The 12,816-nt window shown below is 37.2% G+C and overlaps 1 protein-coding gene across 1 annotated transcript; it reads right to left on the reverse strand.

Annotated features, from left to right (window-relative positions):
- Positions 1-302: 302 nt before the first annotated feature.
- Positions 303-12,344, reverse strand: LOC107757757 (semaphorin-7A-like). Its single transcript, XM_016575324.1, has 14 exons — positions 12,111-12,344; positions 11,778-11,911; positions 11,073-11,102; positions 10,882-10,977; positions 9,970-10,063; positions 9,744-9,854; positions 7,967-8,109; positions 7,287-7,465; positions 4,675-4,783; positions 2,796-2,991; positions 1,899-2,014; positions 1,675-1,820; positions 1,484-1,539; positions 303-1,386 (listed from the first exon to the last, which is right to left on the reverse strand). The coding sequence occupies exons 1-14, from the start codon at positions 12,235-12,237 to the stop codon at positions 1,004-1,006; spliced, it is 1,920 nt and encodes a 639-aa protein (XP_016430810.1). The 5' UTR covers positions 12,238-12,344; the 3' UTR covers positions 303-1,003.
- Positions 12,345-12,816: the final 472 nt, after the last annotated feature.

Here is a 12,816-nt window from a genome sequence, read left to right on the forward strand (position 1 = left end):
GGAGTGCGCGCACGTTTGTGTGTGTGTGTGTGTGTGTGTGTGCGCGCGCGCATCGGGGCTGAACTCCACTGTGCGTGATACAGAGAGCGTGACCATAACGTAGAGACCGAAATGACATGGCGTCGTGTAAATAAGATAAATAACATAAGGCTATTTAGTTTGTTTAATAAAAGAACAAGGTATAGACCCGTTCTATCGGAAAGGCAACTTTAAATGACTTCTGTTGTTGTGTATATGATATGAGGATAGTTTTACTCAAATGAAACGGACAAATGCTCATGAAGTGACTTTCAGAGCAGTTCTGGAGATGCTGTTCATGCATTTATGTCCTCATTAGTGAGACGTTAGTGAGACTCATTAGTGAGAAATTCATATTTAAATAGTCGTTTTGTGGCTTAATATTTACAAATACATCAGCATTTTTAAATAATCAGTTGAGTAATTCAGTGACTCACAAAGACAGTCATTGTTCTGTTTCTGAAAGAATTTGCATTTTTTAACAAATTGGTTGAATGACTGATTCAGCGGCTCACTCATGAAAACAGTCACTTGTTGCCATCTACTGGCGTATTATATTATGTAACAATATTGGTGAATGTCTTAAAAAGCATATTATTTTGACCTAGAGATAGTGCAACATCTGACATATTTCGTCTTCATTTTACTTCACGAGCTTTTGTTTGTCAAAACAATTCTAAATCCTAAAACTGTCAGAGTATTTCCAGTTTCTAAAGATGAAAGTCCAAATTTTCATTGTGGTCACAGACTTTGGACCGCACTGTAAACTTTCAACAGCCACTCAACAAATGGCAAGCATATAACTGCGAGTTGTCTGCTAGGAAGGATGCTTTCTTTTACTTCAGTGTTTACTTCCCTATAAACTTCACTTGATAAGACCAACCACTGGCGCCTGGCAATGTGTGACTGATGGTTTTAATCAGCTTACAGGTCATCAGAAAAGCTTGAAGATGGAAGCACCAACTTTTATATAACTACCTTGACCTTAAAGTGAGCGCAGATAGAAGACACTAGTGACAAATGCGGCCATTAACCAGTCCTGGGCTCTCAGCTTGAAAGCACCATTAGAAGCAGACCTGAAGTTGTCATAAAAGAGGTTGTATTCTCTCACAGTTTTGGTGTAATCGAGTTCGTGAGATGTACATTTGTAATTGCCGTACATGTCATGCGTCATGGCTGGGATGAGGAGGAGACATTCTGATTGGGTCTGCTGGCATGGGATGCTGTTTTGCTTATGTTCCCATTTGTAAGTGGCATGATTGGAATCGACAGGACAAGAGAGGTAGAAGGGAATGCCAGTGTGCACAGAGTGTTGAATCCTTAATGGAGCTGTCAATGGTTGTTTCACTTCTCTTGTGAATCTTTCTCCTTAAAAGACATTCGTTGAAGATACATGAGACAGTTTTGTCTTTTGTCTTAAAAATCAAGCAAAAAATGATACGCAAAACAATGACTGATCTTATACCTGATTTTTGGTGACATACTTTAGTGAGTCCATCAGCAATGTTTTGTATCCCTCCTCTGAAACACAGTCCAAACAAAAAAATCTATTTAAAAAAATGCTAGGGTGTACAATACCCAAAAGACAGCATTTTAAAGCCACAATATGTAAAAAAATAATATCATATTTCTAAACTAAAACACACAAAACACAACCTAGTTTGTGATGTGCAGCCTTGTTCAGTCCAAGCGCAGTATGGATCACGCGAAAGGACACATTCCTCACAGGAAGCATTGTAGTCTTCACATCTCTGCAGGTCTAACATGGAAATCTGTCCAGGATATCCTACAAACAGCTTCATCTGCAGACAAAATCAAGTGTTTGAATGTGCTTTCTGAAATGTCAAAGTGTTCAATGATTCAGAAGGCTGCTTGTTCACCTTCTCAGAGTCGAGTTTCATTGAATGTACGGGTGCTGAACCATTACACAGATGCGTTTCAGAGATGATGAATGCTTTGGAGCCATCCTCCAGTATCTTAAGGATCACTCCATTGTCTAAGAAGAACCAAGACATCAAATGGCTGAGTAAGACTAAGGCGTCTGAAAGAGCTAACGAGAGCATTTGCAGTACAATACTAAGTGCAAATAATGGAAAACATTAACTCATATGGTGTATGATAGGCACTTTAGACTGTTTCCATCAAACATGTTTGATATTTTTGAGCCAATCAGTAAGTGTATGATGCCTAGCGTTTAGAAATCTGTTCAGAATTTTAAAGTCATGTAGTGTATTCCAGCCTATAGTAACATAAAGCCAATAGTATATCTCACTCTAAAGTGATCATATCATTAGAAAACAAATTCACCTTGATCTTTTTAAATAAAATGATTCATTATTCTCTGAAAGTATGATGTTTCAGTTCGTTTCAGAACTTAAAACTTCATCCGGATTCCAAAAAGACTGGTTTCTGGTTGTGTGTAGCACCTACTGCTCTGCATATCCTTCTGACGGATCACATTGTTATAAAAGTTTATAAACGTTTCAGCATATGTTGCTGAAACAGCAGCAATTCAGTAGCTTGTAGTTGAATTTTAAGGGTCAGAAAAAATTGGGAAAATGGTTAAAAATTAACTATATATTTTTTTCTTTTTTTAATGCAAAACTAATGTAACTAATGTTAAAAGCAGACTAAAGTGAGAAAACAAAACAGAACAAAAGCCGGTAACAAGGGAAGGGTTTCTTTTATCAGGAGTATTGTTATTGTCTCTGGTATGAAGGAAGTCAGCAAACATCAATATGTAGACATTTGAACCAATACATCACATGCAAGTATACCTGTTGCAAGCAGCAGCACATTGTGCATGCTGTCATCTGAAGCTTGGACTCGGTCAATGGCTATCTTGGTGAAGTTCTTATTACTTGTGAAGAAAGGCGTTTCTTTTTGAATGGGTTGGATCCAGTCCTTCATCTCTGGATGGTCTTTAATGATTTGAAGGGTAGAAATTGGAATGGAATTGCTTTGTTTGACACACTGGAAAAGAGGGAGATATATCGGTTATAATATAATTTCAGTCAGTATTGTTTGAGGTCACAAGTTACAACACAACACAAGTGAGGTTACAACCATCCCATTGTTATCAAGGCCATGGAAAAATAACTGCTCATTTCCTCAACTATAAGAGGAGATTTAAAATAGCTATTGTGAGGAAACAATAGCCTTGGTTCACCAACAATGGCGATAATAATAGGCCTGAGCAACTCACCTTTGGGTCAAGAGTAAAATGATTGAGGAAGTTGTTTGGCATAAACAATATACAAATATAAAGCCCTGAAAAAATGTGTATTGAATGCAATATTGAATTGAATAGGCTTCAGCTGAATCAGATGTTACTTTTTTACATTTTAATGCAAATATATGACGATCCCAGAAGGGCTGCCCTCGACTAAGGATTTTTCGGGTCGACTAGTAGTCGTTAATTTTAAGCATTAGTCGACTCGCACGTTTATTAATAAACAATTTAAATTATTATAATGAGCCTTTAATTGCCTACATAGCCATAAGCGCTCAAGCACACACATAAAGCTTGCCACAGCGCACCGGCAGAAGTAATGATTATGTATGTGTCAGTGAAAAACAGTAAGGAGACTGCATTAACATTTTACTAATTTGATAAACTAGTGCTTTCTTTGTTTTCGGTTTAAGAGATGAAGTCGGAGACAATGACACTGACTCGTCATCTCCGCAGTAGTGATGCGCCTGTATGCATGTTTCATATGCATTACATAATCTGAGAATATTTGTTGAATTGTTTCATTTAGAAGTAGACATTTCACTGTCTATAGATATATTTTTAATGTCTGTAAGGCAAAGATATACATGGAGTTTCGCGCTCAAGTTCACAGAGACCGAGACGGCAGAAGGCGCATCATGTTTGCTTTCATTATTTTACAAAAGCGCAATATGTTGTTGTTATTGTGATTGCACACAAATAACCGTAGAGTCTTTACAGATTTGAAAGATGTATTACTCTTATCTGTATGACCAAAAATGACGGAGTAATTTAAGAGCAAGTGAGAGCACCCGTTATTCCGCTTCCACACTCCACACAGACACTTCAGTAGCGCACATTTCTCTATTAAAGGGTTAGTTCACCCAAAAATGAAAATTCTGTCACTAGTTACTCACCCTCATGTCGTTCCAAACCCGTTAGACCTCTGTTCATCTTCGGAACACAAATTAAGATATTTTTGATGCATTTTGACAGCTCTCTGACCCTCCCATAGACAGCAATGTAAGTAACACGATCAACGTCCAGAAACGTAGCAAGGAGATCGATAAAATAATCCATGTGACATCAGAGATTCAACCGTAATTTTCCGAAGCAACAAGATTACTTTTTGTACGCAAAGAAAACAAAAATAACGACTTTATTCAACAATTCGTCTCCTCCGTGTCACCCTGGCACCATTTTGGAGAGTATCCACTGAACGCAAACAGCGTATGCTGTTCTGTAGCTGCGCCACGCGGAGAAACTTCCGTACACATTATTTTACCACAGTGGTCAACCAGTAAGTGTTGTAATGGAGAGTAGTATAAAACAAAAAGAGGCCAAACAAAGAGAACAGTGATATAATTTTTTTTCTACACAAACAAACTGAAAATTTAATAAAACAAGATGTTTATTTGGATTATTCTGTGTATGTTTTTGCTCACAGTTCCTGGTCTTGGGGTGGGAATGGCCTCAGAATAACCTTTGAAGGAGGAATACTCAAAAACATCATCAAGCTCTGCCAACGAGTAAATGCACACAGCAGTAGAGTTCCTATAACAACATTAAAAAAATAATGGTGAGATAATGCATTTCATTTCTGAGCAATCAGTGGCACCAAAGGAATTGCAAAAACAATATGAAGTAACTAGCTGAGTAAAGTTTGTGAACAAACTTAAGCTTCAAGTTCGAAAGTTTAGATAGAGATGTTGATAGCATGTTGCTATCATGATTTAACATGTTGCTAACATGTTTTACCATGATTAGCATGTTTTAGCACATTGTTAACATGATTAACACATTGCTACCATGATTGACATGTTGTTAACATGTTTTTAGCATGATAAGCATGTTTTTAGCACATTGTTAACATGTTTTAGCATGTTAACATGACTAGCATGTTGCTAGCATGTTTCTAACATGATTACCATGTTTTAGGATGTTGCTAACATGATTTAGCATGTTTTAGAATAGCCCTGTTTCTACCGCAGGAACTTTCCCCAGGAACTAGGGACTTTGGGCCGGTACTCGGTGTGTTTCCACTGCAGGAACCAGGATCTAAATAAAGTTAGGGGTAAAAATTTGCCCCTCAGAAAGTCCCTGCTCACGAGGTAGTACTTTTTCAAAGGTCCGGAACTTTCGGAAGTGGGACTTGGGCGCTGAAGATGCTGATTGGTTGAGTTCACACAGCATTGTATTTCAACCACCATATTCGCATAATTTTTTTAAATATTACTGTTGTTGTGTCATGAAATGTAGTTTTCTAAGTATTACAGGCGAGAATGTAGTTGTTTGAAACTCAAATCTGCGGTTCATTTATAAAGACAGCGCCTATTTGAAAATGTGCTTCGCCGATTTTGGAGACGTGAGCTCCAGGCGATCACCGGGCGCTCAGTGCTCATGTTTCCCGACGAGAGCAGCCTCACCTCGGCTAGTCCTTCTAACATTTGCCGCTCGCTTTGATGTCTCTGTAGTGGTTAAACATCAAATGTAATTTGTTTGGGGTAAATCTAACAGGTAATCTTTGGTCTTTATTCTATTATTCTATTAATCTATTAATATTTTAAAATGAAAATTAAAAGATACTGTTTGATATAATATTTTGTTTCATTGTAATGTATGTATGTTCCCTGAACTACATTTCTGCGGCTATTAATATGTTTAAAAGAAACCGAAAAGAGGCAGTGGTGTTTGATATCATATTTCATCTTATTGTAAATACAGTGAGGAAAATTGCAGTAGCCAAGGTGAGCTGACTGACGTTATCAAGTACGCTGCTCTTTGCAGAATTACCGGACTTGCGTCGTCCTGTCCACGGGAGTTCACACTCCCGAGTCGAACTCGCGAAGTCCGAACCGAAGTCCCTACCGAGGATGCAAGTCCGAAATTTGTGTACTTAGTATTGAGAAATGCGCGCAGACCTACGTCACCAGACTATTTGCCTATTCTTCTCGGTACTTTAGACTGCGACGGAAATGCAGACAGCAACAGGTCTGGGGGAAAAAAGTTCCTGGGACAAATTGTTCCAGGTAATTTCGGTGGGAAAGCAGCTAATTGTTGATTAAATTGTTGAAAATTGCACACTTATGCTCTATTCCAGTGTTTCCCAACCTTTTTTTAGTCACTGCTGTAGCGTCTGCGTAGAATCATGCATGATCTTTGGGGTTTTATGGCTTAAGAGACCCTTTTAGCCTTTGACATTTGCATATGTATTTTGGTGCAGTAGCACGAGATAGCTTGATTTCAAACTTTGAATTGAATAAAAAATGACAAGTAAGCAGTCAGTAATAAAATAAGAACAAATAAAGAAATTAATAATGATAGCACAAATAAAAAATAACGACAGGCCTTCGAATTAAATAAATTGCTTTTCACCACGTGAAAGTGAATCCTGAGCGGTGAATTAATTTTCGTCAGCCGAAATTTCGGCGCATCTCTAATTATTGGCGATATCAGAAATGGATATTATATAATAGATGAACATTTAAGCAATTTAAAAATATTAAAAAATGATTTTTTTACACGAGCCACGGCACCCCTGCTCTCGACAGACTATTTTATGACGTTTTGTAGTATAAATAGCGCAAGTAGTGTGTTCACACTAAAAACTCCAAAAAGAACAAGTGCACTTTAAATACCAGGATGATGCACTTAAATTACCGAAAAAAACAAAGTGTGCAATGCTGTACACTTCATGCACTCAACTGTCTCAGCTTTAATTACGTAGCGAAGGGGGAGGGGCTCTCAGGCTCCAATTATGAATGAAAAAGTAACCTTATATAATTCATACACTACATGGTTGAGTACATAGTGTATACGTACATAGTGTATAAGTGCACAGTCCTATAGTGCGTCATTTGGGACACAGTTGTTGTTAGTGTAATTTAGCACACATTTAGCACGTTTTAGCATTAACACATCGATAACATTTTAGCACAGTGTTAACATGATTCATAATATTATTATCATATTATTATAATAATTATAAAAGTAGCAGATTTCTCAAGCCAACCTAATTATTTCCTTTTTAAATGTCAGAAGTTAATGCAGTGTTTACCAGCTGCTGGAGAAAAGCGCATACACTCGTGAATCCCTCCAGTCATCAGCATGCTGGATGAAAACGTCCTGTAGGCGGTTGAAATACAGCGACTCTCTAGGAATCCCACACACAAGTCGTGCCTTCAGAAAGGAGGTCCAGATGTTCTGGAGCAACTGCTTGGGACCGCCCTCATCGACCTACGAGAGATTGAGGTTTTTACAAGTGGACAGTGTTCTGCCATCGTCAGCAGATTCATCCACAAGCCCTGGAAGGTGTCTTAATTTCATGGCACTTCATACCAAGAAGACAACTTCTGTGACTCACGCTTTATTTCTAGAATCCGACCTCTGTCCTGCAGTCATGTTTTCTGCTGTTCCTTAATTTGCTGATAACAGTGGTGCTGACAGAACTGTGATAACTTCTTATCGAGCTGGATGCCAGGAAGGGTCGAAAGTCCTAAATTTGAACCTCTACGTGAGTTCTCACATTTCCACCACCTGAATAATTCATGGTAACCAATCTGTGACAATCCCATGACTTTATAAGACAGATCCATTCATCTTCCTTGTAATGTGTAGGATGATAAAATCAGTGTTGAAGGTCACTTTTCCACAACAATGGTTCTCAGATTTGGTGGGTTCGTGTAGGAAGCCTCACAAAGAACCGTCACATCTTTCATACGTAAGTGAGAAACATACCTTACACACTCTGGCCACTCTGGATATCCAAGGATCAGCTTCTGGACTCGTGTCTGAGTTTTTCTCACGGAATAAGACGTATAGCTTCTCATTCAAGGGGTCATTCTTGCGCTGGGCCAGAAAACTGGAAATAAAAGTGGGTTCTGTGGGGGGAGTATGAATGAGTCATGAATTATGTCCTTACTCATTACACATTTTTACTCATATCACTGAACCTCAACTTCAAATGAGAAGCCTGATTTATGAGAGAAACAAGGACTAGGCTGTATTTTCATAGCTGCAGCTTGGGAGAGGCAAAATGCTGATTGGTCAGCAGCTGAGCAACTTGCTTGCTCATCCCACTCTGTCCACAAACATACTTTACAGTCACTAAAGTGCATACTAAAGTGAGTTTACTAATTAGAGCATTAGAGGTAAGATGTTGATTAAGCAGAGCAAGATCTGTGTGAAATGAACTGGTCATCATTTACTTACTCTCAATTTGTTCCAAACCTGTATGAGTTTCTTTCTTCTGTTGAACACAAAAGAATGTTGGTATCCAAACAGCCATAGTATATTTTCCACACTATGGAAGTCAATGGGGACCCGCAATTGTTTGGTTACCCACATTTTTATTCTCATATTCAGCAGAAGAAAGAAACTGGGTTTGGGAATACAGGATTGGAAAAACTTAATGATGACCAAATTTTCATTTTTGTGTCAACTGTTCATTTAAAGGCGTAGTTCACCCAAAAATGAAAATTGTCCCATGATTTACTCACTCTCAAGCCATCCTAGGTGTATATGACTTTCTTATTTCAGACGAAATCAGTCAGAGTTATATAAAAAAATATCCTGGCTCTTCCACGCTTTATAATGGCAGTGAATGGCTGTTGAGATTTTGAAGTCCAATAAAGTGCATCCATCCATTATAAAAAGTGCTCCACACTTAAGGCCTTCTGAAGTGAATCAATGCATTTGTGTAAGAAAAATATTCATATTTAAAACTTTATGAACCGTAATCTCTAGCTTCCGCTAACTGTCGTACGTGCGTTCACGAGAGAGTGACTTTCCAGCGGATGATGCAGGATGTAGGCGTAAGCTCCAGTGAGAAGTGGCAACACAGAAGCGCAGAAGAGAGAAAAACAAGACACCAGTCATGAATTAGAAGTACAAAACGAGGATTTGTAAATAAAAATGTTGGAGGATTTCAATATAAGCCAAGAGGAGACTGGTTTCCCTTTGCTGCAAGCAAAACTTGGTTCTCACGAGATTAGCATATTCTCCATGGAGATTACGCTACGCATACTTCATCCGCTGGAACGTCACTCTCTCGTGAACGCACGTACGACAGTTAGCGGAAGCTAGAGATTACCGTTTATAAAGTTTTAAATTTGAATATTATTCTTACACAAATGCATCGCTTCACTTCAGAAGGCCTTTATTAACCCCCAGAGCCGTGTGGAGCACTTTTTATGATGGATGGATGCACTTTATTTTGCATTTTAACAGCCATTCACTGCCATTATAAAGCATTAGGAAGAGACAGGACATTTTTTAATATAACTCCGATTATATTCGTCTGAAAGAAGAACGTCATATACACCTAGGATGGCTTGAGGGTGAGTAAATCATGGGGTAATTTTCATTTTTGGGTGAACTATCCCTTTAAATCTTATCTTAGGGGATATTTTCTCGATTAGAAAAATCTATTTATACATAAAATAAGTATTCATATATATAAATTAAATAAGTTTTCTTCTAGTAATTTGAGTGAAAATTGTGTGATTCAACCAACCTGAGACCCATTGATCATACATCCATATGCTGGTTCGTTTTCCAGCTTTCCTGCGAAACTGCAGCAGGGTTCCATCACTGTATAGAGGAGCTGCCGCATAGAGATCTCCATCTGTATATAACCAAAGAAAGCCTTGGTGTTACGCTAAATAAGCAACTACAATCCTTCAGCTCATTCACAAAGCCTAAGCAGATCAAAACATTAAGCTGCTTGTGCTCCCACATACCTGCCACCAGCGACAAGGAGTTTTGTGAACTTGTATGAGGTGAGATTCCCGTGCCGTCTACAACTTCTGTGGAATGATTGCTTTCTCTGGGAAACTTCCAGAAAGAGACATTATTAGAGATCAGAAATATGGCAAGCCATTTGAACATTTATTAATTTGTAGGATATGAATTCTAGATAATATAGATTAGATATTCTAGACTACAAAATGCATTTACAGAGCACAATAATTACATTTTTGACTAGCTCAAATTGATTTTTTGCTATCAATAATTTGTATATCTGTGGGTAATTATGCAATTGTTTATATTAAGAATTCCTGTTTTACTATAGGAAATGTAATTACTGATATCAAAAAGGGTTTTTAATATCAAAAAAGGTGCTTTGATAAAACTGAAAATCAAACTGTTAATATACAAAATTCATATCCTAGGAATGATTAAAAGTCAAATTGGCTTGCCATCCAGCGTCAACTAATAAGACATTGGTTCTCATTCACATATTTCTGCATACAAATGTGAATCGTCACACATAAATGATTATTTATGACTGTTTTCACTAAATTCTATTCTAAACTTACATTAAATTTACAATGAGACCACACATCTGCAAAAATGCAACTTGTAAAGTCGGCAAATGCGAGGTCCGAAACATGATTGCATATAGTCTAAGCATGTATAAAAACTGTTTACTGTGTTTTAATTTGTTTTGAGAAAATGCTAATTTTTGAGAATTTTCTGTATTGATTTTTCTCAGGTGTTTTACCCATATTTTGAATTTTTTCAAATAGAGAGCTACGCTTTTTTCTCAGCATTCTCTTACTAAACCACAAGGCAACATTTAGCAGTTCTGCGATTCTAACTATGTAGCAGAGACCATGCCAAAAATGTTGCTCTGTATATTTATTTCTTACCAGTTTCCAACACTGTGGCTGTTCTCCATTCGTCCCACATACAAATGTGTAGTCTTCAAATCTTTCAATTACTGTCACTGCATTTTCACAGGAGCCCTGTATAGATTAAGCAATATCAGTAAGACTGTCAAACTACAAAACTCAATTTGTTCTTTCTTTTTTCTCCTTTTCAACAGAATTATAAAACTCACCTCACCACATCTTGGATTCAGAGTAAAGTTCTAAAGAAAAAAAATACATTTTATAAAAATTTTAATATTTTATTATGATCTTGGTCACAAAATCTACTGAACTAAATCTCAAAATGGATGTAAAAGTATTTTAAATTCAAGAGATGAGACTATGGGTACACAATTACGTACCAAAATGTGTATAAAGCAACCATGGGGATTATTTTTTCACTAATCAATCACACAATTAACATTTAAATTATTTATTGCAACCATGGCAACAGATTGGACTTGTTGTTTGTGGAAATAAATCTTTCATGAACACCTGAAACAGGCCTTTTCATTCGCTGACACATTAAATATGGACACAGCTGCCTGTGTGCGTCATTGCCTAGTTACTGAAATCTATCCACAATATATAATTTAAGGTAGGCAAGACTTACTGATTACAACCACTGCCAAAAGTCAGAACTCTAGATTTAATCAGGGTTAGAATATCCCTTTGGTCAATGTTGAGTTACTTCTTAAACTTATGATATTCAACCGTGCTTTATATTCCAACTTGATTTTTTATAATAAAATGATTCTATATAAATGTAATGTATTATTTTTTTTTATAAATGTACAATTATTTGAATAAATAATTTCAACAAAAATATCACAATTCTACAGTAATTATAAATACATTGTAAAATGTCTAATGACCAGTTCCAGTTTAGTAATTACCTCCACAATCTGACGACTGTCTACATCAAAATGTAGAACATGATTTATTCCTCCTACAATCAGACTTTTTGATCCTTCCTGATGGAATAAGGCTGTATGACTATAATTTCTGTTGTATAAAAGAGGAGCATCACCTGGGGAAAAATAAACAAATCTGGGTAAAGTTACGTTCTCTAGTAAGATATAATATGTTTAGATATTGTCTCATTTGATTACGTAAAACAATTAAAGTCTACTGTATAAGTGCATTTCTGAATAGACTACGTGTGCAAATGACTAGTGTAAATAATTAGTCTGATTACAGAGGAAAGATGTAGGCTGTTTTTATCTTACCTTGTTTTAGAGTTAATCTGGGATTATAAGAGCAAAACACGCAATGAAAGCACGCTCCATAGACAAGCAACGCATACGGCAAATTTCCCTTGATGTGGACAAACAAATATTGCCGTTTTAGAATCATGGTTCTACACAATCTATCCGCTCAGAATAATAAGACCACATCTCATCTCCAACAGTTTCAAATGAATAGAGTCGTGATAGTGAAACGCCTTGTAACGTGACAGCAACTCCACCTGCCCCCTGATGCGTGATGCTATGTTTTAAAGGGGTGGTTCTTTTTTTTTTTCTAGGATTGATTATGTTTATGGGGTGCAGTCTAACATGTGTTAATGCTTCGTTTTTAAAAAAACGCATTATTTTTCACATAATTTACCTTTATTCCACACAGCTCTGTCCCTTCTCTGAAAAGCGCACTGATCATTTCCTTCTTTTATGAAGCCCCTCCCTTGGAAATAGGCGATGGGCTCTGATTGGTTAGCTAGCCCAGTGTGTTGTGATTGGCTAAACCGCCTCCAGTTCATTGTTGGAGCTGAGCTGAATGAGAGAGAGATAGAGAGAGAGAGAGATGCAGAGCGTGTGCAGAGCAGGGGGACGCGAGGAACAGGATTGAGAACCGCTGCTTTAGGACATTGATTTTGAAACTTGTGAATTCATTAGAATCGTTAGAAGACAGAATCATGATTCATATATGAATAGATAG

This window comes from Sinocyclocheilus rhinocerous, unplaced genomic scaffold (genome assembly GCF_001515625.1).
Source record: "Sinocyclocheilus rhinocerous isolate Xijiao unplaced genomic scaffold, SAMN03320098_v1.1 scaffold204, whole genome shotgun sequence".
NCBI lineage: Eukaryota > Metazoa > Chordata > Actinopteri > Cypriniformes > Cyprinidae > Sinocyclocheilus > Sinocyclocheilus rhinocerous.

Excerpts from the sequence above, each read along its gene's own strand:
- LOC107757757 (XM_016575324.1), bottom strand. The coding sequence starts at position 12,237 with ATGATTCTAAAACGGCAATATTTGTTTGTCCACATCAAGGGAAATTTG. Across the intron at positions 11,103-11,777 it reads ACAGTCGTCAGATTGTGGAG|AACTTTACTCTGAATCCAAG; the intron begins GTAATTACTAAA and ends TTTTTTCTTTAG. Across the intron at positions 9,855-9,969 it reads CTCCTTGTCGCTGGTGGCAG|ATGGAGATCTCTATGCGGCA; the intron begins GTATGTGGGAGC and ends GGTTATATACAG.